Source organism: Athene noctua, chromosome 7, assembly GCF_965140245.1.
Source record: "Athene noctua chromosome 7, bAthNoc1.hap1.1, whole genome shotgun sequence".
Taxonomy (NCBI): Eukaryota; Metazoa; Chordata; class Aves; order Strigiformes; family Strigidae; genus Athene; species Athene noctua.
The window spans coordinates 6264379-6291393 of NC_134043.1; the positions used below are offsets into that span (position 1 = coordinate 6264379).

At 34.0% G+C, this 27015-nt stretch overlaps 1 protein-coding gene across 1 annotated transcript in view; it reads left to right on the forward strand.

The window, feature by feature from the left end:
• LRP1B (LDL receptor related protein 1B) overlaps positions 1–27015 on the forward strand; it is a 370405-nt gene that overhangs the window by 291456 nt on the left and 51934 nt on the right. The window contains exons 64-74 of the mRNA XM_074910092.1: positions 2787–2903; positions 10003–10109; positions 10749–10878; positions 11910–12016; positions 12874–13006; positions 16108–16230; positions 16773–16895; positions 17154–17291; positions 17826–17960; positions 18976–19095; positions 21323–21564. Coding sequence (XP_074766193.1) covers positions 2787–2903; positions 10003–10109; positions 10749–10878; positions 11910–12016; positions 12874–13006; positions 16108–16230; positions 16773–16895; positions 17154–17291; positions 17826–17960; positions 18976–19095; positions 21323–21564 — 1475 coding nt within the window. The remainder of the gene's footprint in view (positions 1–2786; positions 2904–10002; positions 10110–10748; positions 10879–11909; positions 12017–12873; positions 13007–16107; positions 16231–16772; positions 16896–17153; positions 17292–17825; positions 17961–18975; positions 19096–21322; positions 21565–27015) is intronic.

Sequence of the window (27015 nt, forward strand, 5' to 3'; positions counted from 1 at the left end):
ATAGAACAGCTAGCTGATCCTCAATCAAAAGCAAGTTACTTGTCATTTTGGATTCTATCCCTCTCAGTCGCGCACACACACAAATGTGCCCGTATATGGAATTAAAATCCCCAAACAGCAATGTAGTGCAGTTAGTGGTAAAATAGTGTGTTAATTCATAGGGATTGATATTTGAATCAAAATGCTTTTAGGGTGCATATGTAATATTTTGGAGTTTGGATTGTTTTCCATTTTAAACCTTCATCCTAATTTCTTCACACTCATTTAGAATTATTTCTAAAATAAAATCCTAGTTCAGTATGCACAGAAGACAAACCCCAACCAACCAGAAGCTCCCTCAGGTGGTCACACAAAATGCTGAGAAGGGGCCTTTGCCTGTTACAGTAGATAAATGAATCTCTTAATAATAATTAGAGAATATGAAAATTGAGTTATCGGTACTTACATCTTTGCCCTTTGTACCATTCTTATCAGACCTTTCCTGTTTTAAGGTGGTCTTATTTTCAGAAAAATGAAAAGCCTTTTAGTATTGAAAATGGCAGTGACAAGGGGTGGGGGGGGGGAGGGCATGTGTGCTTTTCAGGGTTCTACAGTTCAAAATAAAAAACTGTTTTGCACTATTTCCTTTGAGTTGAGTGAATTAGTCTTTCTCAAAGATCAGATATTTGTTACACAACTTTCCTGAATCTTCCTCTTTGTTATATCTTAGTTCTAGTATCCTATTTTTTTTCCTTGGTTCTTACTAACAGAAAAAAAGGAAATAAAGTCAAAGAAAACATGTTTGTAAGACATAGTCAAGCATAAACTGCTAAGAGAGGTCAACCCAAGGGAAGTATAAGGCTTTCAAATTTGTGAAGTGAAGAAGAGAGAGCCTTACAGACATGCAAAATCTGTTGTATATGAAAATTATAGAAATATATATAATTAAATACTCCTTTTTGCTTGGTAAGATTAGAATAAGAAGATAAAGAATCAAGTGGTAATCATAAGGTTAGACTACACTCGGATAAATTAAAAAACAAAATCCAGCCTTTCTTCACAAGTGTGAAGAAGCAATGCTTGAGAATTAGAGGCATCTTCGAGAACTAGATAATTCTTTATGAAGAATAAAAAAAGATATATTACATATTCTCTTCATCCTAGCTGAAATGAAGGGATGTTATCTCTGGATTTTGTGTATTACTGGTTACATCTTGGTATTTCTGTTGAATGGGGAAGGATAAATAGAATATAATCTGTCATTAGTCTTTAGGACTCATTTTGTGGGTAGATATGTTAATGGGAGATTGTAGACTTTACTAGAAGTACTTTAATAAATGTAGATAGATTTCTGGTATGAAACTTCATCTTTTGGAGAGCTACAGAAAAAAAAGCAACATTTTTTAATTTTGGGAGAGGGGATATTTTTATATTTTGTAATAAATATTTTTTAAGTTCTTGACAATGCAAGTATTTGAAATGTCATGACAGATGTCACAGAGGTCATCTTGAGAAACATTGTGGGAGAAAATTACTTACAATCACAATATTGGCATAGAATAAGGAACAAATGCAAAAGGCAGTGTTGTAATTACTAAATTTTTGAGTGTACACAACTGAGCTGCAATGCCATTTACCTCCACCTTCTTGATATTCAAATGTAGTTTTGATTTATTACTCTACTTCCAGAACCACACCTAAAACAAAGTACAAAAAGCAGCAGTTTGGGCCATAGCATCAAATCTAATATCTCTAACTTGTGGTCCTTTCCATTTCACAGGCAGAGGAAGCACAGTGATTTAAGCTAGCTTTTCAGTCCTCCTTCATTCTGTCAGTTGTTATAACTCATCGAGTTGTCATGATAGCAGTATCAAGTCTGAACTGACATGCTATGAAATAACCTAATGGAAATTTTTAAAATTTCTATTGAAATATCATCACAGTGACATGTAATTTTAAATATGTCATGGAGGCTTTTGCAAAGCAACCTTTTCTTTTTTTTCCAAAGAAAATGTCACTGATAACTTTTTAATTTACCTCATTTCATCTCAGACCTTATAACCTGAAAGAATTACTAAAGAAATAAAAAATATAAATAAAACATAGAGGCAACTCCTTCCTGCTGGAGGAGTTCAGGATGTTCATGCATCTTCAAGAAGCTTTGCCTACAATGCTGCTCTGTAAATGGGAAAGCTTGTTGAAAATCTACTGCATGAAGAAAATTAATCTCAGTTTAGCATTATATACTTTATAATGTTTTACTTTGTATAAGTAGACTTCCAACCCAAAACATCAGAATGTGAAAATGAATCAAAAGGAAAATTTTTCTGTCACGTATTAGTTTTAAATTATCATATGCAAACTTAACTTTTGAGAAATATATATATATTGTATATTTTCAAATAAATATTCTTGTGGTTTAATCAGGTCTTTTCTAAAACAATCTCACAGATAAATTCAAGGAAAAGTCAATGCATTTTTTGAGAATCAGTGCAATAATATCCTCTCTTCAAACTAATTTGTGATTACTTTTGAATTTTGTATTTTTTACTGTAAATTACAGTGTGTACAGTCCATATTTTAAGTTTATCTTCAAATTTATGAGCATATCTCTTTTAGTATGAATTAATAAATAGAATCTTAAAGAATGTGGTATGAAAAGTATTTCTGAAAGTAACATTTCAAGTATTATGGTTGCTCCTTCTTCAATGTGTCTAGCAACATTGTCATGTCACTGTTTAGTAGCAGTCTTTCCCACTTTGACTCTTTGTCTGCAATGATGTAAATTATATTCATCTTAATTACAGATAAAAAAACTTGTGGGCCTCATGAATTCCAGTGCAAAAACAACAACTGCATTCCAGATCATTGGAGATGTGACAGCCAAAATGACTGTGGTGATAATTCTGATGAAGAAAACTGTAGTAAGTAACTTTTACCTAAGTACATATTATAAGGAGTGGAGTCAGTTTAACAACATGTAAGAAGAAACTTTTCAATTTTGATAAACTGCATGTGTTTTTTTGTACAACATCATCTGAACCCCTGAAAAACCAGTTGACGACAACTGAAAATGTCCCTTGCTGACATTCTCCAATTTTATTAATTTTTATAAAGAGCTGTAATTCTGTATCAGCTATGCAAAAAAGTCACGACCTATGATTTCTCAATAATCTGATTAATTCAAAATAAATATTACAATTAGTTTACCTTTGTCAAGGAGTTACAGATGGCATTTCTTATCTCTAGATAAGAATCATAAAAGCTGCTCAGTGATTAAGTGATAAACATTTGTTGACAATAAACTTTGATCAAACACTACCCATTATATTCGTTATATTCCTGAGATGATTTGCCTTGTTTTCTATCGTGAGTCCATTTCTATAATACTTAATCACTTTAAGAAGTAGATGTTGTTATTCAAAGTGTCTCGGTTTTCTCCTACCTATGAGAAACCTGAATGCCTATTAAATTTCTGTAATGCTGATTTCAGTGAGTTAATTTAGATCTGGTTCTCAGGAAGAAATGACAAATTCTTAATGGTTTTATCTCATAATCATTGTCTTTATAAACTATTTCAAAAGAGAAATTCCACAAAGAGTTCTGGAGTGCCTTTGCCCCGGATGACAATTTGTTCTTCTTTCTTGTGTACTTAGAAATCCAAGAAATTAGTATCTTGTGTAGATAATCTTGAATGCATATATTCTGATTGTATATCATGAATGTATATTTAGTATCTTCAAGGTAATGATCTAGAAAGCTCAATAAATTAGGCATTCTAATGCTGAGTACTTGCTGTCTGCCCCTTTCTCCAATTGAAGACATGACGTCCATAGGTACAGGATTTCTAAAGACTAGCTCATTCTGCTTGAAAGGCTAAAGTGCATTTGTCTCCCTTTTAATTTCTGTCTACATCTGAAAATGTTGGAAGTTGCTGTAGTTTTCATATGCAAGTATTTCATCTAAAGGGGCAAATGTCATGTGGCTCAGTAATCACTCAGAGCCATTTTTTGTTCTACCCCGGGGCAGGGGTGACACACACTTTCCTAACTTTGTGGGAGATTTTAATTGGGAATTGATTATTAGTGCCAGTGGGATTTTTCGGTTTTCATTATGTTATAAATCCCACAAAATTATTTTATGTTCTTTTATTCTCATGTAAAAATCAAATAAAGAGACATAGCTTTTTCTTTACCAGTGTTAATCTACGAGACTAGATAATATTTTGAAAATTGAAAATTAAAAAAAAAAAAAAAAAAAAAAAAAACAACAAAACAAACCACAACTTCTGCAAAACATTATTGCTTTTGCAAAATAAGGTTCCAGGATATTATTTGAAATTTGCTCTGTATGAGCTGGGATTGATTTATCACCCAGTATTAATAATTTTGCTCCTTAAAGTTTAGATTATCATAGTACAAAGTGATTATAAAACTAAGTTCAAATAATGAGGGAGCAATCATGGATCCATTTTTTTTAAAAAAAATCTAAGCTTGCCATCTTTGTGTTCACATCAGTAACTAAGTTATATATTCAGTTCTTGGCTGTTCTCTAGACTTGCAGATAAAGAAATGTGTAGTTAATTGTAATGGGTGGAATTAGTGAGCTGAGAGTACCCAGACATAGCTGGTGCATCAAAACCAAAGGCCAGAATGGTGAAGTATATTTTTCTTTTGCGTGTCAAATGCATACTTCACTTCTAACTGTTGAAGTTATATTCTGCTGTATAAATTAAATACAGTAGGCTGGCACAGTTGTAAAATTCAGAATCTTGGAAGCATTGGAAAAATACATAATACTCTTCAGTTGTTTGAAATAGATGCAGAAAATTCTTTATAGGCTGTCAAGCCACTTATAGAATAAAGTGTAATGAAACAAATATATACAAAATTAGAACTTCAAAAGCATTTGACAAAATATATTGCGTTCCACATTACAATGAGTTGTTCACAGCATACGTGAATATACAAAGGGCTTGTCAGGCAACTATATCAGAAAATGAGTTGTTCTTCAAGAACGCGGAATTAATTCATTGAATTATAGAAGTTCAGCTCAAGTATTTTCATTTCTCTGTATGGTTTCTTTTCATGCACACACAACATCCTGGTCAAGTTATCACAAGTGAAACAGAATGCATGTTAAGAAATATCACGTATGGCTGTGAAAAATTATTAGTGGTATAATGCAAATAGTTGTGCCCGTTATGACACAGTTATTTAACTGTATTTGTCTTACAGTCTATTATTCTTGAACTATATTTTCACCCTCGCAAATAAGTAAGAGTTATTAGGAAGGTTATAGGTCCATACTGAGTGCTAAGCGAAGAAGAATGTATGTTTAACTCATGGATTAATAACTTTCGGAGAGGGAATTTGCCTTCAGAGTTTATTAGTTGTTTTGGTTTGAGTTTGGGTTTTTTGTTTTTTGTTTTTTTTTAATATTAGAGCAAAAATAGTATTTTCTCTTTCAGGAAACTTCAAAAAGAGAAAATTCCATAGAAATTACTATCTTATTCTTGCTGTAAAGAAGGCACCAGTAATGTTTTATTGAATGTAATTAAAGAAAATATAATACAACATTGAAGCAAAGCAAACGTAATAATGCTGTGGAAACACATGAATTCAATCAGTGTAAAAATATTACTGTTGCTAGAGAATCTTCTCAATGCTGTTTTGTTGCTCCTACAAGTTGTCAGGAAAACAAATTAGTTAATTTTGTCCTGGGATAAGTTCATATGAGAACTAGCAATTATTTAATGTTTAAGGGAAGGTGTTTTAAACCAGCACATTGGAAGAAACTAAGCTGGAATGTCTCCTAATGTCATCTTCATTACATTTTGAGTGGACAGTGCTGGACATTGCCATACTTTACATTGCTTAAGGTTCAGCTGACTTGGTGCAAGTCAGACAATGGCTACTGTCAGTTTTCTAAGAGCTAGCCAAAGCCAAGGATGCTACTTTAGTATGATAAACTGATGTGTACTAAAAGTTTCTTTTCTGTACACCTACCAGTCTTACGCTTAGGTTAACAAAGAACAAGTGTCTTTGTTTTGGTGAAATACAATGCTAAGTAAAGTCACTGAAAATAAATAAGTGAAGAAAATTTGTGTTTAATACCACATTTAAATGAAAAAAACCCACCTATGACCACTTTAGTAACACTGTGTTTACAGGCATTCATTCTGCAGGATGGTCCACGTTGTTGTTTTTAGCGGTATTGTAATGGAGAATTATAAGGAAAGGTGATTTTGTTTTTACCTCCTCTTCCATTTTGTCACATGTACTGTTTTGGCTGGAATAGTTACAATTTTCTTCACAGTAGCTCCTATGGTGTTGTGTTTTGGATTTGTGACCAAAACAGTGTTGGAGATGGGCTGTTGGTTTTTTGTTGGAGATGGTTGCTGAACAGTGCTTGCACAGCATTCAAGGCCTTTCCAGCTTCCCATGCTGCCCCACCAGTGTAGAGGCTGGGGGTGCACAAGGAGCTGGGAGGGGACACAGCTGGGACAGCTGACCCAAGTAAACAAAGGGATATCCCAGACCATGTGGCATCACGCTCAGCAATAAAAAGCTGGGGAAGAGGCAGAGGAAGAAGGGAAGTTGAGAGTTATGGCATTTGTCTTCCCAAGACCGTTACACGTGATGGAGCCCTTCCTTCCTGGAAGCAGCTAAACACCAGCCTGCTGATGGGAAGTAGTGAAAGAGTTATGGTTTTGTTTTGCTTGTGCATGCAACTTTTGCTTTACCTAGTAAACTCTATCTCCACCCACAAGTTTTTGAACTTTTACCCTTCTGAGTGGCTGTGTGTGACTCTAGCTGCCCTCCAGGGTTACCTCACAACTCAGTGATAATAATACTCTTTTGCTGATGTTGTGTGGGTGCATCATACTGGATACTCTGGCTTGCCTTATTGAAAGGTTTCAGTTACAACACAACCATGTGGTAATAGATCTGATGAAGACTCATTCATCACAAGAAAGTGTGGTTTAAGTATGTCCCCTAATTCCTCTAAATCTTTGTGATCTACTACCAAATGCTAGGATGAATCAAGAGGTCAATGTACACTTCTAACTCATTTTGGGTGAGGGGCTCCTGTCCCGTGTTTGTATTGCTGCTGCTTCTTTTTCTATGGACAAGTTCCAGCTTTCCTATTATACAAATTAGTTTCTCTACAAGTTTGCTTTGTAACAGCTGTTACAAGACATAGAATTTTCAGAAAGAACAAACGTATTTATCCTGTACAAATACAGGTAAAAAGTACACTATAGGTTTGAACTTCGTATCCTATTTAAAAAAAAAAAAATCCCCTCAGACTTGTATAACAGTACATCAGTCTCCTAAAAATCCTTTCAATACATAACTTAGTGTAATATCTATGCCTGTTAAATGCAAAATTGAACCCAAATATTAAATCATTTTAAACGTTTCTCATGAGATCCTTTTCTTGCTACCATTTAAGTTGATGAAAAATGTCTGTTGGCTCTATAGATTATTTTCAGACTTCAAAATGTGATAGTAGTTCATCTTATGTGCTGTATTTCAAATATCTCTCTAATAATTCAAAAATGCTTTTCTCGAGAAGGAGTTTCAATATTTTTATAAAGCAGAACCTGAAAGATGCTGTCCTTTGTTGGTTATGCACAAGTCTATTAATACTTATTCCTTTCACTAACAGTGTGAGCACTGATGGGAAAGTACTCTTCTGTGTTCATATGTAAATCAGAGAGATGTATTCCAGCAGCAGACGAAATATGTCTTGCAAACAAAGAATTGAGAAGTTAGCTCCTTGTGTACATTTTTTCCAGAATCAAATCTCTATTTATAAATAATTCATTAGCAGTACAGAAAAAGTATTTGCTTATATTTTGCAAATCAATATAGAAACATAACAACTGTTTGTTTGGTTGTGAATTACTTTTTCCACAAATTATTTCCTTTAGTAATTTATCATACCGTGAACTTCCTTTTCCTGGCCTGTTGACAAGAAGAAGAATCAGACGTCAGTGATTTGCTGACAAGGAGCTATTGCTTGGAAAAGAATTTGAAGTAATAGGTGTATGATCTAAGAATGCATACATATGCTAACCTTTGATTTGCTTAAATATAATATTGATGGAGAACTGATGCAATTGCTGTAGATCTGCTTTTATTATGATTTTCCTACGACTTCCAAATGAAAAGTTGCACCTACCTGAAAAATGAAATTTCTCTTAAAAATTTTCAAATGGGGTAACTGACTTTTTTTATGAAGTGAAGGGGAAAAAAAAAAAAAATCTGAAAGGTCCATTAAAACTATTCCTTTTTTGAAACAGTTTTTGATTTTTTTAAGTCCAGAAAAAAACTTAAGTTCAACTTTACCTTAGATCTGTGCCATTCATGTCTAGTATATTCTCATGCTGGTATTTACCAAATTCTTCTCAATCTCATGTGTGCTTTCCTTGATCACTGTGGTATAATTTTTAAAAGCATTTGTGCTTCCACCTTCCATAACTAACTAAAGGACCTTTTAGCATTACCCAATCCATTACTGTCCATTGCTACTCTCTGCTCTTGGTCTCTCCTTTTTTATCCTTCCTCCATTGATTTAGTCACTGTCATTTACCATTTGCCTGAACTATTTTCTCATCTCTATTAAAAAGATCTTACCAATTATTTTTGATTTTACATTATTTATATTATATAATGTTTGCTGTGATGGAAATAATCCCACAAATAATCCTTGCTTGCTTGTTCAGTCCTGCTTTCCCAAAGACCAACAAAGTCTAAACTGCATGTAGAGACTTAAATTCTCCTCAGTCCCCATTACTCTTCTACCTTTGTTTAACGTGATGGTCCAAAGCCCAGACATTAACTTAATTTTTTCCAGTGTCTTTTGTAAAGGTCCTCATTTTCAGGAGGAAAACACATAGTATTCTGCTGGGGGAACCTTCCACACTGGTCCCCTTGCCAGTGTTTTTGTGGGAGCAGCAGCAAAACCACAGAGCTGTGCAGCCAGTGAAGTAAATAGGCTGAAACAGCCAATCTCACCTTCTCAGGATCACTCCATCACTCCCTGCAGCCTGCTTCTGCTGTTTGCTTTATCTGTACCTTGAATTAATTTTGAGTCTACTCTTCCCCTTTATTGTGTCTGCCTTTTATAATGACTTCAGACCTCCCTGTGTTTTATTTCTTCCCAAGGAGTAGAATGACATACCCATTTATCACAAAATATTCCACTTACCTTCCAACCTTTACTGTCTTCTCCCCATCTGTAAACTATTTAGAATCTTTTTAACATCTAACATCTCCCTTCTGTTTCCCTGAAATTACTGGAAAATTACATACTTATCTTTTTTTTTTTTCTGTGTTTTCTAACACATTCACAATAGTGGGTTTTTATGGAAGTATACTGTCCATTGACTTTTGCAACTCACTGTATCCTCATTCTGTTAAATCTAACAATTTCATCAGTATTTAATTCAGTAGATTATTGTCATGCTTCTTCCCATACTTAGTTTTTGGAAAATGGATTTTACTTGAAACTCCAAACTTCTTTCGCAATCCATTTACCATCTCAGTACTGTTCCCCTGAATGTCAGCACAGGGGAATCTATCTGACTCTTGACACACACACATATATGCTAAAAAATATGTGTAAATGGTATGCTGTTGCATGATGGAAGGTCAAATTTCTGGTTAGTTTTAAATACACGGATGCAAAATGATTTTCTAGTACCTATCTCACAAAACCTGTAATAAGATACAAGTGTTGAAATAAATAATATTTATGTGATCAGCATCACCTAATTTTCCAGAGAGATTTGACAGAATGGAAATGAAAGTATTTTCATTACTATCTTGCTATATGTAAATGAAATTTAGTTACATAACAAAATCCTGCACAAAAAAAAAAAAATCCTTTTAGTTTTCAAGTTAAAGGTTTTGACTTTGTTCTAGTCATTCATTGACTGATTGGGGGGTTTTATGTATAAAATATTTTATGGAAATGCTAATAAACCTAGGGTTGTTACTTTTCTTTATTCAGAGCCTCAAACATGCACTTTGAAAGACTTTCTTTGTGCAAATGGAGACTGTGTTTCAGCAAGATTCTGGTGTGATGGAGACTATGACTGTGCAGATGGCTCAGATGAGGTAGGATTCTTCCAGGAAAAATATTTCTTTAGAAAGTTAGTAGTTTTCTGTAGTTGGGGAATGGATTCCCACATATGAATATTTTACAAAGCAGCAATGGAAATTCTACAGATGAATCCATATATGCAAATATCTTTACTAAATTAAACCTATTGAAATAGTTATTCTGAAAAGAGAACATGCAAATAAAATCAAGTTATCTTTAACAGTAGTCTTAAATCTTTTTGTCCCAGCAATTACCTGACCTTCTTCCCATCCTGGAAATATTTTATGTCCTGGTTGGGGAACCACCCTTTCTACACATAGCAGTGGCTTGGTTTGTGGGTTTTTTGAGAAAACATTGTAGACTGAGTAGCAGATGCTAACTGAATAATGCTTTGGTGTTTTCCTGTTCTTTCCTATCTCTTTTGTCCCCGTTTTCTTTCCTACCAGTTCTGAACCTCAGGTGCTTCCCACCTACTTAGAGGGTACAAGCCACCTTTCATGAATCATATCTAAAAATACATTTTATTTCACAAGGCCTTCCTGTATTTCATAGTGTGGAGGAGTATAGGCTGTAACTTCTGTGATCAGCTATATATTTACCAAAGTTTATATTAAACTCTTGATCTTGTATATACATTGTTTTTATTGTACCAGAGGTATTGTGAAACAGGCTGTTCCAGAGACCAGTTCCAGTGTTCCAATGGTCAGTGCATATCAGCGAAATGGAAATGTGATGGTCATGAAGACTGCAAACTTGGCGATGACGAGAAGAATTGTGAACCAGGTACTGTTTTAAGTTATGCTGAGAAATAAAATGAAGCCAGGAATAAATCAGAATGAAACAAGGAGGAAATAAATCAACAAATCAAAATTCCTTGGGCACTAGAAGTACTGAGAAAAGCAAAGAAATCTGAAATACTTTATCATTCCTATGTGTATCACTGTGTCTTCCTACTTGTGGTTTGAAAATCACACTTACATACAGCTATGCAATATGAAGCTTGTTGGGGGAATAGTATTTAATTTAATTACATTGAAATATAATTTGAGAATGTATACTCAGTATAGAAAATTGTGCTCTGAAAAGAGCAGTAATTCTTGGCATGTCACTACAGTGTCTCTGGGGTTGTTTTTTTTTGCTTTGTAGTGTTCATTCAGTGTTTACTAGTTCTTATGCAAAGGGTTTCTCAAGCAATTTTTTTTTTCTTGTTATTGTTTGATTTCCTTTTTACCATCTTGGAAAAGAGAGTTCTTTATTTTTTCAGGAATTTTCCTAAATTCTTGGTAAGCTTCATCTGGATGGGTGCAACTTATAGAAGCCTATGACAAAACTCCATTTACAGTGTGACAAAAATATCCACCTATATTTTAAATAAAACTGATTAATACGTATTTATTTTAACTGTAATAATGTATACTTTCTAAAACCATGCTTTCCTGTAAATTTAACTTAATTATAAGCACTTTAATAACTAAACCCTAAGAATTTTTTTAATAATGCAATTTTTTTAATACACTTATTCTGTGAATATGTGTGTAGTTACCATTGTTACCAAGCATAAAGAAAACACAAAAAAGTAATTCCTCACTGATAAAACACAAATATCCTTTCACTATCATTACACAATTTACTTAGGGTGCCACAATTTAGTTTTTTCAAATATTTCATTGTAGTTTACAAACATTTGGAAAAGCTCTGGTCAGCTACAAATACATGCTTGCTCACTGTGTTAACTAGGTAGAAATATTAAATTATAAAGCAGCTTATGTACAAATTGTCTTTTTCTTAATGCTAAAATATGTCTTTGTAACCAGCATCTCCAACCTGCTCTTCAAGTGAATACGTGTGTGCAAGTGGAGGCTGTATTTCAGCATCTTTGAAATGTAATGGAGAGTATGACTGTGCTGATGGATCTGATGAGGTAGCTGACAAATTTTCTTTTTTTTTTTTTCTTTTTCCTGCTGTCTGACATGAAACTTGTTAACAGTTTTGTGTCTGAAAATAATTATAAGGGCAAATGGGGGTTTTTTTGCATCTATTTAACACTGTCAGGTAACTTAGCCCCATGATTTTGGTTCCCTGGTAGTTGAACTGCATTATGTTTGTTTGCTCTGCAGCCACCTTTTGGAGCAAACAAATTTGTTTCCCCTAAGTCAAAACTTGAGCATGGTTCTGGGGGATTTTGCTTCAAGGACTGCTCTGTACTGTCAGCTTGGACAAGTTTGTGTCAAATATGGCTCCCTCTGTCCTCTAGGTTCATCAAAATTACCATTCAAAAATTAATTCAAAATCTACCACCATCATGAACAACTTCAAGAAAAAAAAAAGACCACAAATAATTGTTATTTCTCAGAGTCATAAAGGTGCCAGTTGGAGGATGAAGGAGGCCTGAGCCAAATGCTACACAGTGCAGTTGAAGACAATCTCAATCTAGTCCTGATCAATGTGGATATGAGCCAGGTCACACTAACTGGCCCCATGTCCAGGGTCATTTCTTGTAAGGGCAGTTGAGTTCAGAAATGTAAATGTAGCCATTGTTTCTGTTGCTAACGCTAAGCAACATAAAGAAGCAATATCAGAACATATACAAAGCGTGGTTACAATTTCACTTGGACTTCAAGTAACTACTTGAATTGCACGTTGCATTGACAGGGGCAACTTTATTGCGTGAAATACGTAGGGCGATGAAAAACAGCACTGGTAAATTTTGTTAGGTTTGTCTGAAGTATGTTGTTGTTCTCATTCGTTAATACTTATTTCATATCTGTATCTACACAGATGGATTGTGTAACAGAATGTAAAGAAGATCAGTTTCGATGCAAAAATAAGGCCTACTGTATCCCTGTCAGATGGCTTTGTGATGGGATCCATGACTGTGTGGATGGCAGCGATGAAGAAAAATGTGACCAAGGCGAGAGACACTTTTCTTTAAAAGGCTTACTTTATCAGGTGTTTTTTTTGTCAAGACACATTGTAAGTTAGTGGTACCCTGGCTATTCTGAGTGATGACATGAAAGCTCTGTGAGTTCTTTTGACCAAGACTGTACAGCAGCTTCACAAGTGATTTGCAGGACAAAGCAAAACTAACATTATGTCTCACAGCTCATTGTTCCTTCTTTGCCATTCCTTCCCCAAGGACCAAGAGGTTGTGTTGTTACTGGAAGCGTATTCTGTCTCATCAGGGAAATTGGTAATAAGTCCAGTTAATTTACAGTTTTACAAGAAACAATAAATTTCAAAGCCATGCAATATAATGAAAAATTGCTAAATAAGTAATCTCAAGACCCCAGTTTTCTATTTCTTTCTGTGGAGATGAAATCTTGCAACTAAGCAGAACCCATAAAACCACATTTTGAATTCTCACTCTCCTTAGAGAGCAAAACTATGCACATAAGTTGATCCAGATTAAGCTAAACCCTGTGCTCAGACTCTCATGCTTATGATTAAGCTTTAAATATGAGAAATACATGTGTTGATCTCTTAGTTGCTGCTGATTTTTTTTAAACCGAACCTTGCCAGTCAATAGCAGTGTAACATTGCACAAAATTCTTAGGAAGTGTAGCAATTCAGTAATTGTGACAAACACAGAAATTCTCACTCAAATAAAAGAATTTTTTTCCAAAAGCGAAATTTTATTCAGAGGTGTGTCGCTTCTTGTTTATTCCAGATTTTTCTTGTTTCCTTTTCTTTAAAGTGAGTAGTTCTGTGTGCTAGTCATCTACAGTCATAGGGTATGTGTGCAACTTCTAAAGCATATTGCAGTGCAATAATAAATAATAATAATCAAGAGTAAAATATCCATCCCTTATTTTGTTGTGAGTCTATTGAGCAACACTTACCACTAGGAAAAAAAAAAAAAAAATAAAGTTACATGGGATGATTAAGTTTGAAAGAGAGACCAGAAAATTAAGAAAACAGGAAGAATGTTTCAGAGACGTTTAGATGCAAAGAGAAAAACTTCATGGTTGGAAGTATTGAAGAAGGAACTATTTTAAGATAACAAAGTTTTAAAAAACTTGTAGCCTATTTTAAAACTGCTTTTAAAATATCTGGACTGTATCTCTTTAAAAACCAGTGAAGTGTAAGCAAGTAGTAATGTGCTTATTACATCTGAAGTGCACGTTATTCTTTGGATAGCATAATGGAGCTTCTGTGAACTGCAAATTGCTTCTAATGCAATAAGAAGCCTTTTGCCTAGTTGGTTATTGCTATAATACTTTGTATTTATGTCACAATTATGATTTCTGTTACAGAAATCTATTCTATAAAGGAATTATGACAGGCAGAGCAATCACATGAAACAAATGCCAGTTTATCTCACTGATAACTAATTTTTTTTTCCTCTTTGGAAATACAGCAAACACAAATAGTTTTATTCTACAGCATTCTAAAACAATGTCTGTAATATTTATCTGTAGCCCACTGTGCATATTTCTAAGCAGCCCTTTTCAATCTTACTATACAACCAGAATTATGGTTATATTGTAATTACACACACAGTTATTTATATTAATGTCTTTCATCATGGAAAATACTTGAAGTTTATATATTTTTCCTTGGATGATAATGAAGAAAATTTCTGTTAATGCTCCTAAGTTATATTTGCAATGGGAGTGAATTATACTTTGTAACATAGTGTGAGAGTTCCCAACATCCTCTTACATGGTAGGTATTTCATGCAAATTAATCTTCTGGAAAAAAAAGTTAAACCATTCTGAACCCTTTATAGCAAAAGAAAGCCTTCTGTTGATTTTAATGGGCTGTGAACAGGGCACTGAATGAATAAATAAAAAGCCATCAGAGCCTGATCTAACTATTAGGGTGGGTGTAACACACTGAGGAAAACCACAGTGAGAGTTTTGGTGTTATCATATAAAATTTCATTGTTTCCTCCTCTGCAGGTACACAGCTTTATTTCTTTTATACTCTGCTCCTGTCAGGAAACTGTGAATCCAGTTATCATAAAAATGTGCTATATAGAAAATTAATTTCAAGAAGTTTCCATAATTTCATTGATTGGTAGTGGTAAAATTTAGTCATAATTTTGAAACAAACTGCCTTCTTACGCTACACACATTAAAATAGAATCAAGCTTGAACCAATTTTTAAAGTTTGAGCACTCCAGCTTAAAACATTTTCTCTTACCCTCTGTTCTATTTTGTTAGCTGAGTCAGAGTTGAATCGATACTGAAGTTACACGGAAGAACTTATTCTTGCTGCATTCTGCATTCAGTAAATATCCTAATGAGAAATTTTGGGAGTTACAAAAAGGAAGAGACTGTTAGAGGTCACCTAGTCTTATCTATTCTGTGCCTGCATGGCTAGATCTTCCCTAATTACAGAGTTTAGAGTTGATGGGAACATTACCAGCCTGGCCAAGCCTATTACATCTCAGGAGAAGAAAAAGGTTCTACCTCATGGCTAAGGGACCGCAATCACTTCTGATTGCAGTCTCTTCTGAACATGATGTGTGGCTCAGAGCGGGAGTAGGAATAGGTGGAGGATCAGACATTCATGTGAAACAAACCCGGACTGAAATGGCCTTTCACAAGTTTGACCCTATTTCTGTCTTCTGGTTTGCGCTGTTCTCTGATAGCACAAATTACTGATGTACTCAGCCAGGTCTTTTCTGAAAAGCAGCATCACCAAAGGAAGTTACAGACAAAAAGACAGTTTAAACATCTCCTGGCTAAATGCAAGGGGAACATGCCTAGCTGGTGAGTTGTCAGTGTCTGTCTTTGATAACTGCCCTTTCCAGTCAAGCCAAATAGGTAATTCCTAGGTAGTAGTCATGAAAAGAAAGTGAAAGAACTGTATGGTCAAGGAAGATATTTTTAAATTATTATTTCTCTCTGCCTTTCCAACTCTTTCATTTGGGATTTAGCTATGCTACATGTGTCATCTTCTGCCGATAGTATTTGATAAGTGGTTGTACTGGTTTTATCAAGAATTGACATTAATTTGTCTTTCTGTTTTCCTGGATTTTTTTCTGTCTTCTTTTCCTTCTCCCAGGGGGAAATATATGTAGAGCTGATGAATTTTTGTGCAACAATTCCCTCTGCAAACTACATTTTTGGGTTTGTGATGGCGAGGATGACTGCGGAGATAACTCTGATGAAGTTGCTGAAATGTGTGGTACGACATTATATTTTTTCAGGGCTTTTCACGTAGTAAAGCAAAAAATTGCATGTAACATACATAACTATATAAGGACATATGCGTGTAAGTTTATTTTAGAAGATTAGCTTGAAATTTGGGATATAGTTTTCTGTTGTTATTGCTATTCATGTAATTTCATATAAGATATTTGTGAGAAATTAATCTTTTTGTAGGAAATGTACAGCTGGGAAAAAATTACTTCTACGTTGAAATATTGATTATCATTAAACTCAATACTTCCTTTTTCTTATTTCAGTCATATTTACTGATTCTCAGGAAGAAGTGTAATTACCCTTATCACACAAGATACTTCCATTACCTAAATTAAGAACTTATACTGTAAACATTGGTGAAGTGTTATTCCATTAGGTACCAGAAATTAAAATCAGGTACCATTCATATGTCAAGTACAGATGTGTTCCCATGCCTGCTTATTGCTTTGATAAAGAGACATTAAAGAAGGTTCAAGAATGCTAGCTGGGTAATAGCTGATTTTTTTTTTTTTTTTTAATATACAGTGAAATTTCCATGCCCTCCAACAAGGCCATACAGATGTAGAAACAACAGGGTTTGTCTGCGACCTGAGCAGATTTGCAATGAGGTTGATGACTGTGGTGATAACTCGGATGAAGATCACTGCGGTAGGTGATATTACCTTTCAAGGCATTCAGATCAAAGAAAACAACTTGAAGGCAAAGTTTGTTGCAGAGATCTGCTTGTCCTTCAGTAAAGCTTAACTGGAGGTTAGTAGATCAGAATTTGAAATTGAAAGAAACTAAGCTTCAAATAATTTCCAGTTGCTTAATGGTTCATGGTCATTCCAATTTTTATGAGTCTAAAATAATCTAGGAATTCTAAATACTGATTTATTTTTCTCTTAATAATTTTTAATTATATAGATAAAATCACATATAAAGCAAGACCATGTAAAAAAGATGAGTTTGCTTGTAATGATAAGAAATGTATTCCAATGGAGCTACAGTGCGATTGGTTTGATGACTGTGGAGATGGTTCAGATGAGCAAGACTGCAAAATAAGTGAGTTTGGCTGACAAGATGCGTTTTCGTGACTGTAGCTAGAAAGAAATAATTAACTGAGACTTTCATCCATACAAACGTACTCAACAACCCAGACATTAATTAAAGTATTTTGGGGTTTATAGTTAAAAAAAAAGTTAATTCTATTTAACATGTCACAAGAGGAAGGAAAATTTTATAGCAATTCAGGTTGTAGTAGTTTTTAGAGTAGTTCTTGAGTTTTTGGAATAATTTTAGCTATAAATTTATTTTATTCCAAATTTGCAACAAGATAAACTTTAGTATTAAATTCATGATGTGAAATGAAGTATCTCAATTAAATACTGTCAATTTATATGCATATGTAGGTAAATACTGTAATGTTTTTGTTTATATGCATATGTAGGTAGATACTGTAATATATTTGTTTTAAATTTTCCTGTTATTCTTTTAACAAAAACATACATTTGTTATTTGTTGGTGGTGGTTTTGACCTCATTTTAACAGTTTAAACAAATCTATCAGTGTTGTTTTAGACATTTTGTTTATGTTTAGGTGTTGCTGAATATACGTGTGAAGATAACGTGAATCCTTGCGGAGATGATGCATACTGTAATCAAACAAAAACATCCCTACTGTGTCAGTGTAAACCTGGATTTCAGAGAAACAAGGGGAATAGACAATGTGAAGGTACAGATCTTTTCCATCATCCCTTGCTGTAAAGTATTAAAAGTCAACTGCATAGTCAATTTTCTATGCTGGAGGAGATAAATATCACATACTTTTTTTTTTTTTTTGCAGAGTAAAAACTGTTTCATAGCTATGGGATTAAGAAATTAAGAAGAGAAACTGAAAGGATTTACAGGATGTAGACTTAGGCATTTTACCTGGGCAGGTTATCAAATATTAACATTAGTTGTGAATGTTGAAAGGTTTAGGTCAAACCATTTTATAATTTAAGGGGTGAATGGGTGATTTAAGGTCTGACAGATTATTTAACAAAACATTTGGGATTGATGTTTAAATTAGCATAGGGGAATATTTTGAGATTATTAAAATAATGAAGATGCATTTGAAAAAATTGAAAGGAAAATAAACATATTGAAAGTAAAATTCCTTAGAAAATGTAGTTGTAATATATAGGATGCCACACTGGTCAGAAGAAAAGATACAGTTGTTACAATGAAAGAGTTGATCAGAATAGCAAGATAAATCTACTTTTTCAAAGAATGGGTTGTGAGTTAATTTTCTTACTGGTGAGTAGTAGCTTACAGAAAAAGCGGAGATCACTTCAGTGGGACTATCAAAGCGAATATATACTTGCATACAAAAACTTCATTGTTTGGCTTTTAAGCAAAAGGTATACACAGCAGCTTTTCCGTAATCATGGAGTTTGGACTGTACCAGAGGTAGCTATGTTGGAGGTAATTCTAACATATATTTTCATTCTCAAAGTTGATTTCAAGCTCTAATGATAATAGGTTGATATAGGAAAAAAAAAAAACAAACAACCTTCTGAGATATGTTGAATGCAGCAGAAATAACGTTAGTGATGACTGCAGAAGGCTTCTTTTTACTGTTGCAAGATACATCAATGCTTGTGAGTTCCTTTTTTACATCTGCTCTGTTTCACGATTTTGCAAACATGTTAAATAACAGTGTATTAAACTATGGGTGTATAAATGACAGGTTTTTTTCCTCACAGATATCAATGAGTGTATGGTATTTGGTGCCTGCTCCCAACACTGCAATAATATTAAGGGGTCATACAAATGTGCATGTGAGAAAAATTATAAGGAGAGGAATAACAGTTGCATAGCAAAAGGTAAGGCTATCAAAATCAAAATGGAGAAACAGTACTGGATTGTTTGTTATACACAGGTGGTAAAAATTCTGTGTTGCATATACAATTTATTTTTAGATAAATATTTCTTGAGTAGCACACAAAAAGTAATTCTCAAAACCACTCAGATTTACCTTTCATGAATACACTGAATATGAAAGTACATTTCCAACTCCAGCTTTCTCAATTTACAGAAAGGTATACACAAATAAGAAAAACAGAGATTATGTATTAGCAAGTGTGTAAGCATTCTGGTGAAGCTTTAGAAGCTTGAGAGAAGAATCAACTCTTCCACAGAAATATGTTTTAGAACTTTAGGAATACATTAGGTGGTAATTGGAGTTAACAGGTTTTGCCTTGTCTTGTTGAGAAATCTTATAGAAGTCATTTAAGTGGAGTTTTTCTAAATATAGTCACCTAAGAATATATTCCTTATATAATAAATCAGCAGCCCAGATCATTGTCCAGTGAAGGTGAAGAAATATACACACATAGATGTTATTTCTGTCTTTCATAAGGAAGAGGTATTGCACAAAAAAGAAGTAATAGTTGAATCTGGGAATTATGTAACTTTTAAATCATTTTAAAAATGAAACAAGGAATGTTCCAGCTGCCTGAGTAAAGTTAACATAATCTTTATGGATCTGTGTCCGAGTAACTGAAAGTATGATCATAGCATCTCATCTGCGATTTAGTGAGATTTTGGTGTGAATTTGACTTATACCTACACTTGGAGTCTTCAGTGCAGAACAAGTGTTGAAATTACAAGGTGTGGCTCCTTGTACATCTCTGTGTGTATATATATATATCTGTAGGTATATCCCTATATATCTGGTGCATGACTATGAGCAGTATCCAGTCTGAACCTTATGGCCCGTAAGCACATGTTGTGGACATGCATCCTAGAACCGTAACAGATTATATCGTGTTCATTCCAGTTCTTCCTTCTTTGTAGCACACCAGGCAGTAGGTACAGCCATGCTGGGTGGTTAGATGGTGATAGTCAGGTTTCTTATATGCTTTGGTCACATTTTCTGGAAGCAAACTCACCACTGGAAGGTCATATTAATGAGTGATTAGTAATTTCTTCTATACATAACAATGCTAAATCTATCGGGCTTTAGCATCGTTGCCTATTACGCAAGAAGCAGTCAGATTATGACATAGGAACCAACAAGGTTACTAATTGAGGATAGTGTCTTGTTATTATAGAAACACAGGCATAATTTTGAGGGTTTATAGTTTAAAAATCTGGGAATCATTATCCTACACCTGAATTTTTCACAAGCTTTATTTCCATTGTAATACAGTTAATGTTTCCCTCTTCCCTCGTTGATGCTTGCTTTAATGGATCTCCTCTTTCTTCTTGTGATTAGCAGAAAGGGAACAAATTATTTCTGATATTTCATACTCATAAGGAGGAAGTGTGTTGGACAGACATTATTATACATTGATTCTCTATGGATAAATGTAATATAAATTGGAAAACTAAAAAATTGCAAATGCATTCTAATGTATCCAGCAGATCTGAAACTTTCTCAAAACTTAATGAATAGATACCAGAGAGTATTTCCTTATGAACAACATACTTTACAACATCTGAATCAAGATGGTAACTAGGTATCCATAAATACCACCCATTTACAGGTATCCATAAATGTTCATCCTTAAATGAGGAGATATAAGATGCACATTTTCTGTAGCAGCTTTGCTACGGTTTGCTCATTTTGCAGTCAATTTCAAAACTTCACTGACTTCACTGAAGATAGTATCATTCCATTTCTAATTTTCAATTAAACCGTTTAAAATATTGCCATTGGCAAGTTTGTGTTCCTTTAATATATCCATTTAGGACTCTCTAGACACAATGTGCATATAAAAATATGAGTAATTCATATGGACTTAATGCATAATATGCCCTAATTTTGTATACTGCTTAAAGTGTTTTGTATAACATACTCTTTAAAATATAATCTTAGGTGTCACAGTGTGAGCTCAGAGAGCATTGAAGTAATGTATAGTGATGCCAGAGTATGAAGAGTTGCATTTATTGCCCAGTGTGAGTGTTTTTGCAGTCTTCAACAACCAGAAAGAATTTTAACATAAGGAATTATATCCGATAAACACAAAAAAACTACTTGAGTGAAAACCACTGATTTTGCATTAGTTGACATTTACCTTATTTCTGTTTCATTATAATAATCCCTAGGCTCTGAAGATCAAGTTCTCTATGTTGCTAATGACACTGACATCCTGGGTTTTGCATATCCATTCAACTACAGTGATGTTCATCAGCAAATATCACATATTGAACATAATTCAAGGATAACTGGAATGGATGCGTATTTTCAAGGGGACATGATTGTTTGGAGTACTCAGTTTAATCCAGGAGGGATTTTCTACAGAAAACTTCACGACAGAGAGAGAAGGCAAAGTAACAGTGGCTTGATAGTAAGTTATCAAAATCAAAGATTACATAATACAAATTTCTTTCAGTTTATTTTTCTGTTCTGATTGTCCATAGTAACAAGTCCTGATTTTATAAATTTAAAATGTCTATCTGAGAATGATTTTATTCAAATGGGATATATGTCTACTACCACCTTTCCATTCAAGACTCTGACAGACTTGGTCAAGTCTCTAAGAGAACACAACTAGAGTATTTTAAAAAGTTTTCTGCAGCGAAATAATATGTTAGAGGTTTAGTAAGACTATATACCATCAGGAATTTTTATTTTAAGAGAAAAGACAGGATATAATAGACGTATATAATCAACACATGGTTTAAAGAAAGCATGAATTTCAAATCCTTGGAAAACAGAAATCAAGAATCACTTTATTTCTGTAGTGACCATATAAACAATAGTATTGGTGAAGCTATGAAAAACGTTTAAAAATTAGACCAAAAAATATTTATTCCATTATATGTTGAGCAGCATAGTGTCTCTGTTTGAATAAGCATAAATGTAATTTTGCTCTTTACAACAGAAATGTGGATTTTTGTAACCTCAGGTAATTTCAAGTGGTCTTTACTTGAAAATAAAATAAATGCAGATTGATACTAATTTTGCCTAATATATTTCCACAAAATTCTCAAGGAAGTGTTACTGCTGAACTGAAGATAACGATGTGATCTTTATATTGGTGTTTTTATAATGCTGTATGTTTAGATTTATTTTTTTTTTTACTTTTTATTAAATGTGATGGCATAGGAGAGTTTTTAGATTTTTCCTGGCGAATAATAAATCGGGTTAGGAATAACACCTGTCTGGATGTTTCCTTAAACTTAGGAGAGGTAGAAGGGATGACCTCACATCACGTGAATGCTTTTAGATCCCAGTAGAATAAACAGCAGTAGCAACAGTAGACTAATCTTTTTTCTATCATTCAGCTCTTACACATCTGAAACCACTTCTAAGTACCTTTCATCCAGGGATATTTCCTTTGCAAATGAATGACATTCCTGACCTTTGAAGCCAGCAGGGCAAAAAGCCTGGGGATGTAGAACACCAATGGACACTAAAGATATCTTGTGTCTGATACACAGGAAAAGTGGTTCAAAACCAACACTTCCACCTGCCCCGCAGGACAGGGGCTAGATTTTGTTGACAGAAAGTGTATGTAAAGTAGATCTAAAGTAGAAAGCTATTCCTAGCATTTCTAGTAGGTCATTTGAGTTTTGGGGAAGGATACTTTGAGAACCTAATTGTGTGTTGAAGATGTGGAGAAATTCTACTGTGATGTTTTTCTCATTTAAATGTGGCAGACACTGTGCCTAAGAAATCCTGAGAGACATCTCTCTATCAAGTTCATTATTAGAAAGTAATGAACTTGTAATATCTTGTGAAAATAGTATGTTGAGGTTTTTTATTGTTATTTATTTATTTATCTATCGTTAATATTCTGGTGCCTCCTGCAAGTATAAGTGTAGTCTGCTGACCCACAAACTCTCTAATGGATCCACACTCTTACAGGTCCATAAAACTGAACACAATCTTCCTTGTTACTTCTTCATAGTCCAGGGATTGAAATTTTCATAGCTGATTTGACATTGTCTCCTTGTTTAAACTAATAAAGATAAAATGTTCTTAGAATTACTATTATTTTTCTGAAGTACTGAAATATTTTTTGCTTTTTATATCTCTGTTTCACCGTTATGCAAGAATACTTTCTCATCACTTCCTCTTAATTCAGAATTATTGAAAACAATTTTGGTTTTCTTTATACACCATTTTCCCTTGCCTCTTCAGCACAGGTAGGTGCTTGTGAAGATGCTTGATCCGAGGCATACAAAGCTATTTTTAAAATCTGTATGTGGAATATGCACAGACTGTATTTGAATATATTTTAGAAATATTTCATTTATATTTGTGAAGTATTTACTTCTCATTGTGCTATACTATGCAAGAGTATTTTCCCAGCATGATCTCATTAATACTCAAATATTATTGCCTTGTATATAACTGATCAGTAGGTTAATTGGTTTTATAGTGTTGCTTTAATATTGTCACTTAAATTTGGTTTTGAAAAGCTTGAGAATTACTTAATTTTAACCCAAGTTTTTTTAATGGGTAAGTTTTCAAAGGTTACATATAACTTTTATATCTAGACTTTGATATGTAAATCAGGACAGTAAACTTGAACAAAGTCACCTGCATTTTCAGGTAATTACATTAATGCAAAAATCCATCTCAACTGAAATTGCTCCATGGAATTAGCATATCAAGAGCCTTCCTCAGAGAATAGCTTTAAGTATCTCTTGTATTTCTGTGAAAAGGGGTTTAAGCTTGGTACAAATTGAAGCATTAAAGGAAACAGTAAATATCAACTCGTCAGAGTTAACTGACAGATGCAGAAGAGGACTGCATTCCAATTGAGTTAAGACATGTAAGTGAATTGGTGATACCTGGTGCAGCTGTTTACTGGCATAATCCTTGGAGAGAGAGATGTGTAAGTTATCCGAGGTGAATATTGAACACAGTGACTTGCCACTTAAACTCAAGTGCTGTTTTTCATGGAAGAGGACACAAAGCTGAACATTAATGTAATTGTACCATATAGTAACAAAAAACCCATAGGTTTTGTAATGTATCCTGTCAATATATCAGCAGCTTGCTCCAGCCCCACTGTACTGAGAGCTTATCAAGGACCCTTAACCATTCTTGTGATATATCCATGTATGTACTCCCAACGTTTGCCCCAGGGCCCAGTGGAATTCAGTGCATCACTGTGAAGGGAAACAATTTATAGTTCTGTATGGATGAAGTTTATGTACTTAGGAGACCCTCTCCTTCTGGAATCAGGTGGTTGGGATTTTTAAATGATCCTGCTTACATGATAGAAATGGTGGTTTGGTGAACCATTGCACCTACTGGGCTGCTCATCCGTCAAGGAAAATTTTCGCTTTCAGAGAGTGAAAGTCTAAAGGCTTTCTGGTATTATTGTTTCTCATTTATTTTTAGTGTTCTAATAATGCATAATTAGATAAGGTATTATTTTTAATGAAGATATTTTAAGCAACAATAAATCATTGATTTACTTAATTCCACAGCAGTACCATATGAAAAACATCTGTAAAGTAAATACAGAAAATATTGCTTCCCATGAGCTTATGATATAAATTAATGTGTAACTTAGTCTTCCCGTGTTAAGATGCTAAGCATTGCAAGGTGATCGGTTCCTACTACATGTGCAACATGTTTTCTCCAGTCAAACTCAACTTTAGGGTTTAACATTTTTCTGCACTCTACAATTATATCAAAATGGTTTCCAAATCCTAGCTGTTACTGCAGCTTCTTATTTTTTTCTTTGTTTTTTCTTTTATTTTTTTAAAAAAATCTTTCTCAGCAAAACAGGTTTTACGATAGGCAGCCGTTCTGATCAAAAGTCATCAAGCTGACATGTTATGTAGTTCTGCAGAGACTACCGTATTATAAAAGGCGATTAGGCTCCAAACTCCTATTTTCTAATAGGTTGTAGTGTGTTATATTTAACATCAAAGTGGGCTAAAATAACTGTAGAAAATATTAAAGTGATTTTCCTCCTGTATTTTCATCCTTATTCTGTATGCAAAATCATTCCTCAAAATTAACATAATCCAAATAAGCTATTAGGTAAAAGCTCATTTACAGTAAGTAATTTTCCTAGACAGTATGAGAAGATGCATAAGACATCAGAAATATGATGTAGCTATGCTGAAACTTAATGAACACAACTGAGAATTACACGGCCACAGCACCAGCTAGTGTTTTTCATTCTCTTTTTAATCTCTTACACCAGATGGCTGCTTTCCATTTCTTCTGGTTATCTCCTTGTTCATGTGATCTTTAATATGCACCCCAGCATTACTGGAATTTCACTTTTCCTGTATAGTTGAGAAGAATAAAAAAGGGTCAGTGTTAGTAAGCAACCCAACTTTGTTCCAGAATCTTTTTTAGGATGTCCCTTTGTCTCATCTGCCTCTACCACCAGGTTTTTGGGAACCATCTCTCACTCTGCATGGTAGCTCCCATCATGGGCTTGCCAGGTTCAAAAAAAAAGTAGTCTTACAGTAAACAGTGGCTCTAGAACAGTCCAAGGAGAGGCAAGGGACTGTGCTGTCCCTGATAGCTGCTCCCCCTTTGAAAGAATATTTGTCTCCAGCCTTGCAGGCCAGTCCCATTAATTCTTGCAGTCTCCAAAGCAATGACTGGAGATCTCCAGGTATGAGAAGATTCTTGACACAGGTACCTGGATATTACCCAGAGTTAAAAGTTCGGAATAAAAATACAATAATGCTTACCTGCAAATACCCACGTTTTTCGCTATCTTGTCCTTTACATGAATGTTGCTTGGGTAATGTAACAAAAAAGAGGTTGTTGCATGCAAATGCTACATTTCTTGGAGGGGAAAAATAAAGGTCATTTTTTATGTTTTTTTCTGGAAGCATATGCTGTCAGTATCATCATTTCATGATAAAGAATCAGTATACATTATTTTGTTTAACTTTAAAAAAATGACTGTGACCCTGTTTTTAAAGAAATACTGTTTTGTAAATGCAGTGTGATTTGGCTGCTTTAATACTCATCTAAATAGAAAGTCAGGGTTCTGTATATCTTTAGAACATGCATTCTATGACATTTTTGCAGAATTAAAGGTTTATGAACAATGAACTATCTAAATTCACCCTTGCAGTCCTATTATTTCACCTAGAGAATGAAATGACATTTATTTTATGATGAAAATAGTCTACAAATGTCTTGTGGTATTAGGAAACTCTGTCACCTGAGGAAAACAAGTTATTTTAGGATTTTCTTTCTTGATGTTTAGTTACATAGCTTAGTAGCATTCCATTACTGAATTTGGCAAGGAATAGACATTTTTTGTTCATAATTTAACTTGATGTCATTATAGGTAAACAGGCAAACAATTGCGTATGTATTTAGCTCATACAGGTTTTGAATTTTTTATGATATGCTGCATTCATCTTAGAAATAGTTGGGTAGTCCTGTTTTACAGATCTTACTCCTCTCTGCAGGAATTCTAGTGAACTGTGGAGAAATGTGTTCATATATCTCTCCTGTTTGCAATATGAACTTTTATCTTTAGGACCATTTTTTAGGATCTGGGCCTTAATGATAAGAACTGTGTAATCATGACAAAGATACTACATTTTTTTAATTTTAAGGTTTTAATCAGTCAACCCTCTTTTACATGTGAAGCTGAATATTGCACTAACTCTAGTTTTAATCAGCGGTGGAACACGGGAACAGTTAATAGCAAGGGAAGAAAAATATTTAGACAATTTCCGTACAATTAGTACTGGTCAGAATACAGAGGTAATTTTATGCAGTTTCCTAAATGCAGTGATTTTATGTATCCTTGGCAGACTGCTGAGCAGCCATACCCCCAGATGGTCTCAAG